General features: G+C 39.1%; 1 protein-coding gene across 1 annotated transcript; it reads right to left on the bottom strand.

Annotated features, from left to right (window-relative positions):
* Positions 1-4412: 4412 nt before the first annotated feature.
* LOC149833702 (uncharacterized) lies at positions 4413-6761 on the bottom strand. The gene is made up of 2 exons (XM_090009820.1): positions 5307-6761; positions 4413-5054 (listed from the first exon to the last, which is right to left on the bottom strand). Exons 1-2 carry the CDS (start codon positions 6594-6596, stop codon positions 4716-4718), a joined length of 1629 nt encoding a protein of 542 aa, XP_089865946.1. The 5' UTR covers positions 6597-6761; the 3' UTR covers positions 4413-4715.
* Positions 6762-7397: the final 636 nt, after the last annotated feature.

The following is a 7397-nucleotide window of genomic DNA, read 5'->3' as shown; positions in this document are numbered from 1 at the left end:
AATGGCAATATTATATCATTGAAATATGTGAAGTCATGTCAAAATTTGGCAGACCCATTTAAGAAAGGCCTTTCGAGAGATGTCATCAGTAAAACATTGAGGGGAATGGCAATTAAGCCAATTAAGTCATCACCTAAGGATACCCAACCTAGAGCACTGAAGATCCCATATGCCTAGGTTCAATGGGAAACGAATTGGTGAATGACAGATATTGAGCATATTTATATAAGCCCATTACTGATGTGTACTCATGAGCTGTAACTAATGTGAGGGTTGAGCTAATAAATCTTAATGAGTTTGTAGGCCTTAAGGGTAGGTGTGTGTTATAGTACACCTAGACAAACTCACCTATGTGAGTGTAGAACTGTGAACCGCTTCTTATGAGATCTGGCAATTTTCTAAAGCACTCATGAATCTAGGGAAGCACAAGGCTCAAAATGTGCCGACATGAAATCCACACAATCGAACTTTTTGGAAACCTATGTATGATTGAAAACTTGTTAACAATATAAGGAGCTAAGTTCAAGGTAAGTCCACTTAGCACCTTGGTTAATTTAGATTTTCTTTCAATAAGTGGGGGTTCAAGTCTTGCAGACACTCTCACTGATGCATAAGTTTCTATGCAAGCCAACTACATTTTAAAACTAGTGGAGGATTGTTAGAAAAGTTTTAAAATATAATATCTTGGTGATTTTGTTTACTACCAAAAAGTGCTTTGAAAATGTTTAGTCTCATATCTAAGAGAGAAAAGTTTTTCAAGTGGTTTAAATAGAGAGTTTGTTATCTATTCTTTACTTTGGTAAGCATTGAGTCTTTAGGTGGATTGTGGACGTTGTTGCGCATCGTGCAACAACGGACGCACCGTTCGCGCGTACGCTCATGCGCATATGTGCGCAAGGGCGCTTGAGGCGCAATGTGGCACTTTGCACTTCGCACGCTCACAGCGGTGCGAGGTGCAAATGTCCATTTTGTCTTTTAGGTTTTGAGATATCTGGCCGTTTGAAAGGTTTTAATAGCATTTATATTGAGTTTATGGTGCTTTGTGGTTGTTGGACGGTTTCGAAGGCCTTTGATTGACAGTCAAAAGTGGGTGACCGTTTAAAAACTTTTTCGTCCTATTTTCAAACCGTCAAGATTATGGCCATTAATCTCATTTATCTCAAAACGTTTTAAGCCTTTCTAACAAGTCTATAAATCTCTTTTTTTTCCGTCTTTTGGATTATCAGAATTTCTGACTCTCCAGTTTTCTCCTTTCTTTATTCCCGGTTTGGCTTGCAGAGTTCATGTGGGGAGAGATCATCTGTTCTTGCGAAGCAGTGACTCTCTTGAGGTTCAAGCCTAGTTGTATCCTGGAAACTCAGTCGTAACAAAACCCTTTTCGCATCTTCAGAATTCTCGGAGTGGGGCGATTGAAGTTCTAAAGATAGCGATCTTAAGAACGTGTCTCTAGGCTTGAGATCTCTTTTCCTAAATCATTTTTATCACAAGGTTGGAATAACACAAATCCCTCTGCCACATGGGGCGGCTATTGTTCTGGTAGGGGTCCGCCTAACTCCAGCTTGACTTAAAAAAAAAAATCTAAGGCTCAATTTCAATTGAGTCAAATAACAATAGTGCCCTTAAATGACTAAAATGTTCATCTTTGTCTTTTCATAGATTTTTTTTTTGAAAGGAAATTTGGGGTTATGCAGACCTCCCCAATTTTTATTCAACGTCCCACTGCTGAAGTATGAACCTGCAATGTCCCACCGCAAGGAGACGTGCACAAACCACGCGGTTGGGGGTCTTTTTCATAGTTACTAAGAAGCAAAAATGGATATGAGAAAGGTGGAGTAGCAAGTGATAAAAAGTAATAGGAAGCATGAAGTAGGATCCATTTTGAAAGTGATTTTGGAAACATGTGAGAAGCAAAAATAAAACATAGAGGAAACAAGGGGAAGTGAAGTGAGGAAAAAATGAAAAAAAAAGTAATAACATGAAAAATACAAAAAAAGGGAAAGCAAGAAAAAACAAGAAGGAAGCAACAGGAAAAGAAAGGGAAAGGGAGTGGGAGAGGAAAAAGGATGTAAAAGGGAAGTGAAAGCGCACTTCTCCCAAATGGGAAGCGAGTTTCCCCACACTTTCCCCATTTTGGGGAACATGTCTCTTTGCGCTTTGAAAGCATGCTCCCCTTGTTAAGAAGGTGCTTTGGGTGACTATGGTCTTTTAAATGATGATAAATAAGTATTTTCAACTTTAAAGGGCAATATAGAAAACTCAAAAGAATCAACTTTATCAAGATGTTGGAGGTTAACCTGAGGTTTTTATTTGGCAATTTAAAAGAACCTTGTGTCTCATATCATAATCTCAGAAGAATAAGGTCCATTTTTAGAATTGGGAGCAAAACATTGGCCCTTGAAAGAATTTTCCTAGCAGGTACCAGTCTCATTGCCTTCAAAAGTGTCATTGATATAAATTTTGGAAGATATGGGAGTCAGTTAATGCGCAGTTGTACGAAAACTATAATTTGTTTATGGAAAATCTAGAAATAACAAGAAATTAATTAGAAATTAAAGGAAATAGGATAACTTATTTCATATGCAACATAATTGCTTAATTATAAAGATATTTTATCTATAAACAAATGAAACTTTATTAATCTAAATCAAGCAAGCTACCTATTCTGTCTAAAAAGATAAAACTTATCTTAAAGATATGGAATAGAGACAATAATCCAATATCTAAATACAAAATATCCAAATGTCCAAATGCAAAAGATTCAAATAATGAAGCATCCAAAATCTAAAATGAATCCAAATGGATCCTGTTTTGCTTCCTCCATGCATCATTCAAGACTTACCTTGGTCTCTACGCGTTGCTCCAGAAAGAGAAAAGGACTTGTTGAATTTGGTTTAATATGTATGACAAAGCTAAGACTCTTCTTTCTAAACCAACCATAATCACGAGATGTCCCCAAAGTAAAAGGAATCAAAAGAGGCTGGAGCTTGGTTGAAACAAATTTTGGATCTATTCTCAATGAACTTCACCCATATCTAACTGTCGAAGCCCAAATTGATTTTATCTAAGCAAGTCGAAGCTTTGGAGTAGGCTCGGGTTTGGCAAGAGGGTGTATGTAGAATGGTTTCAGATTTGGGTATTAGAGTTTAGATCCCAGATAGGTTTGGATATAGGTACGGTTTGGAAAAGTTCACTTTGGATTGAATCTAAATGAGTTTGGCTAATGCCCAACTAAGGTTGATTTGGAGGCTGGGTAATGGACTTTAAGTCGGGATTGGATTGGATTTGGGCTCATTAAGAGATTTTGGATTCAAATATAAACTAACTAAAAATAGGCATTTGAAAGGCGTTTGAATGGGTTTTTGGGAGGGTTCATTTGGGCTAGGTTCTAACAAGGTATTATTTAATTGGGTTAGGGTAATTTTTGGATCAAAAGTAAATGGTGGTTGTTCCATATACCTGACCCGCATTAGTTGCTTCATCTTGATCCAATTTGGCATTCCTTTTAAACCATGGTATCCACAAGTGACTTTCATGTCCATTCGCCACCATTTAGCTACCTCGCGAAAAGTAACAGTGGCTATGAATACTTTTCGATGCTATGAGATCTGGTTCAGCTTGAAAGTTCGCTCCATTACAAGAATCAAGTTAAAAAATATATCTAGACTACCACGACCCGTGAAACCGTGCTCATCACCATTAAAATCATGTGTTGGGTCCGCTTTTTGTCTACTTTGGATCTTAGTTGAATCGGGCCCTAGAACATATACTTGTTTTAGGTGTTTGAGTGGAGTTCGGGTATGGCCTTCGAGTTATGGTTTGGGTTAAATTTAGATCGTGGATTTGGCTTTGATCTAATTTGTTTAAGTAGCTATTTAGAGTGAATTGAAGTGTGGAGTCATGTTGGGTTGGGTTATATAGGATTTGGGACAAGTTCAGGTCATTCAATATAAGGTTTGAAAGAATTTGAACGGGATCCGAGTTAGACTGGGTTGGTTCTGGGTTAGTTAGGAAAGACTGTAACTAGGGGTGTCAACAGGTTGGGTTTACCTAGACCCGACCCGTACTAAACCCTATAGGGTCCAGGTATGGTAATCAATAAGAAGACCTGATTAAGACCCGGGTCCAGAGACCCGAAGGCCCCATTAATACATGAAGCCAGGTATAGTTTGTGAAATTTTATACCAGACTCGGGCGTGACCCAATTTCCGATATAAAAACGATAAAAATTATTATTTTATTGGGTATAGCCTGAGTATGGTTCATTTAGTTTTTATCGAGTCTGGGTATGGTTTCTCTTATAGTGGGTCTGATTAGACTCGGGTCCATACCCGAAATATTATTTCAACAATAGCATGATGTACCACTGGTTGCTTTAACCATGCTCATCAGCCTAAGAATGGGACCGTGTCACCCTAAATCACATAAAAAAGGTCACTACCGGCGTGGCTCTGGTGAGACCCATGTTAACAATGTAGCTTGAACATCACATATGGTCACGTGAGATTAGTACAAAAATATTGAAAATATTTTTCAAAAGTAGTAGACCAAGCACTTCTTTTTAGGACCTTTCTAGATTGCATTATGTAAGCAAAGTGGGCCATTGAGATTCTGAAATCCATCTTGCTTTTTTTATACTTTTCTTTTCTTTTTGACTGAATTCTTAGCCCATTTTAACAATAAGGAAATAATCAACTGAACGTGCTATTATCAGCAGATCAAGCAACGGCAACTTTTTTGAGAACATCAGCAGCCCACTTTGAGAGTGCCGTTTGGTTGTACCCAACCTGCTGGTTTTTGAAAAAGAAGAAGCAGTGCATATTTCCCTTCTCAGGATTGGGGCACTCTGGCCCTTCTGTGTCACGCCATGTGCCTTCATGCTTCATCCCGGCCCAATCAGCAAGCCAGTGCAACACATACTGTCCAGACCCACCAAACTGTAGCCACCCCTTGGGAAAAATTTCCATTACATGGCTCCCCTTTTCCATAAACACCATGTTTGTCATTTGTGCCCCATGCACTGACACCAAAACTTGTGTATCGCTCATAACACTGACCTGCAACCAAACAAACAGACATGAAGCATTTAAAGGCCCGTTAACCAAGTTTTCATTCGAGTTTTTTTTTTTTGTGAAAACCAAGTGATTGGGCTTAAACCACGTCTGACATCTGTTTGAATGACACCAAAAACCCAGTTTTCAACTGGGTTTTTTCCATGGAAACCAAATTATAGCGAAAAGACAGTGAAAAAGAGAATTATATAAGGATTTATGATGAAAAAAGAGCATCATGTGCATGCATGCAATTACCTGATCACAGAAGCTCAGATCATTTGATCTGATGTTACGAAATTGGCATCCAGGAACCTTTCTGCACTCACTCTCAAAGATGGAGGCGACTGCTGATTCATTTTTAAAGGATCTGGTGCCTGCTCTTGTGAGGAGGGTAAAATTGAAAGTTGAAAGGCCTTCAGTTTTGGTTACATTACAGAACTTGCGAGACTTCTCCCGGATGATGTCGAACGGCTCGGATTGTTTCTCTTTCAAGAAACGACCAAAGCCATGGCGCAGCACCAATGCCTGCTCAAAGCAAACTGGGTCGCTGTACTCCAAGGTATCTACAGGGACCTTATATCCCATTGCAGAGTGCATCACTGTAGATATCCAAGATCCCATTGAATTTGAACGAACAAAATCCCCAACGTGATACAGCACAAATCTCTCGACCTTGACATGGTTATGGTTCTTGTTCCATGGCAGAAAAGGCCCCAAACTAATCAAGCCGTGCCATATGTTTTCATGGTGCCAGTAGTTTATTGAAACAAAAGTGAGTCCAGGAAGCAGTGTGGAATTTGGTGGTAAATAATCTCTCCAAGCTAATCCATACGCATTTTTGGTTCCATCGGATGGATTCCTTCCCATAACACAAAGAATTCTCTGCTTAGAGGCCTCTGAAGGGAAGTATAAGAATCCATTTTCATCTTCAAATGTATCATCAAAACTGCTCATAAACCTATGGCCTTCTTCTTCTTTATTTACAAACCTCAGATCCATCAGAGGCAAAAATGTAACCGAGTTTCTTGCCTTCTCCTCCAGCCCATCAACACTTTGCTGCAGTTGATCAATCTTGTTCTCCTTCTCATCACTCTTAGCTTCAGTAAAGCCTTTCGTTAGTGGTTCTAGAATCTTGCGGTTGCCAAAAAGGACTTGAAGAGAAGGACCATCCAAGTCATTCAATTCCTTCCTGATCTTAACCAGAACCTGCTCTTGCATGCATAATGCTTCTACCCTTGCTAAATTCAACTGATTAGGTTTAACAGCCGGATCATCTCTGGAAGAACAAAGCTCCAAAACCTTCCCATCAATAGTTTCAGAGCTGAATTTTTGAACCCCAGTAGATGTGGCCTTCCAAATATGCAAAGATCCTTCACTTACAGCAAAAACACTTAAGTGAAAAATCAGAACTGCAGTAAGAAAAAATACAACGATACAAACACATGCAGCAGAGAAGCATCCAACTCTCGAGCGGCGGGGGTATCTGACTGAAGACCGCATCGAGCCATTTAAAGACTCCACCTTCATATCACTCTGCTTTGTCATATTCAAGGATTCCTATTCAGCAAATTAATTGCTCCAATTCCCCACATAAACCACAAGTTTCATGCATAAAATCAATAAATCTATACGAACACTATCCAATAATGATCCATGTTGCATATATAAACCATTTTGAAGACTTCCAATCCGTATCGCAGATAAAGCAGGTCCTACGGTAATACAACAAGAATACCACAGTCAGATTGAGAAAGATGGAAATCCATGAAACAATATAAGCAGATGACCATAAAATATTGGTCGTTAATATATATAATTTTCTTTTTCTTTTTTCTGTGTTTTTCAGGCTAGGCCAAAGAAAAAAAACCCTAGCACTAACCGCACATTGGCAAATCTTTTGGTTGGTAAAATCTTAGAGGTGGAGAGCAGTCCCCATACTTGGCTGGGTTCATAACAAAATACTCCTCGGCCAAAACACAGAAAATGGCTGCGTGAAATCTCTGTTCTTGATGCGCGTCGTGCACCACAATGATTTTCTGTGGGCCGAAACATGGACAAGTACTCAGCCCAAGTACTCGATCTGTCTCCTTGAGGATGCCCCAGAGGGTTTCGAGCTTGCAACATTCACAAGTCCGCCCGTACCAGATGTGAGCCCTCGCGGGAAGTTTTAAGTTGGTGGTAAGTGGTGCAGGTAACAGTGATAATAACAAGATCAAATGAAAAAATTCAGCAATTTCTAAAGATGAAAATCTGGCTCTAGAACTATAAATTACAAAGATTTCAAGAAAATAGAGATATTTCAAGTTATAGATGCAGAAAATTCAGATTTCGACGCGTTCATCCAGA

This window comes from Nuphar pumila, chromosome 6, assembly GCF_984573655.1.
Source record: "Nuphar pumila chromosome 6, dmNupPumi1.hap1.1, whole genome shotgun sequence".
Lineage (NCBI taxonomy): Eukaryota > Viridiplantae > Streptophyta > Magnoliopsida > Nymphaeales > Nymphaeaceae > Nuphar > Nuphar pumila.
Note: the sequence above shows the minus strand (reverse complement) of the source record. Positions and strands in the feature narration are given on the sequence as shown.

Excerpts from the sequence above, each read along its gene's own strand:
- LOC149833702 (XM_090009820.1), bottom strand. The coding sequence starts at position 6,596 with ATGACAAAGCAGAGTGATATGAAGGTGGAGTCTTTAAATGGCTCGATG. Across the intron at positions 5,055-5,306 it reads ATCTGAGCTTCTGTGATCAG|GTCAGTGTTATGAGCGATAC; the intron begins GTAATTGCATGC and ends GTTTGGTTGCAG.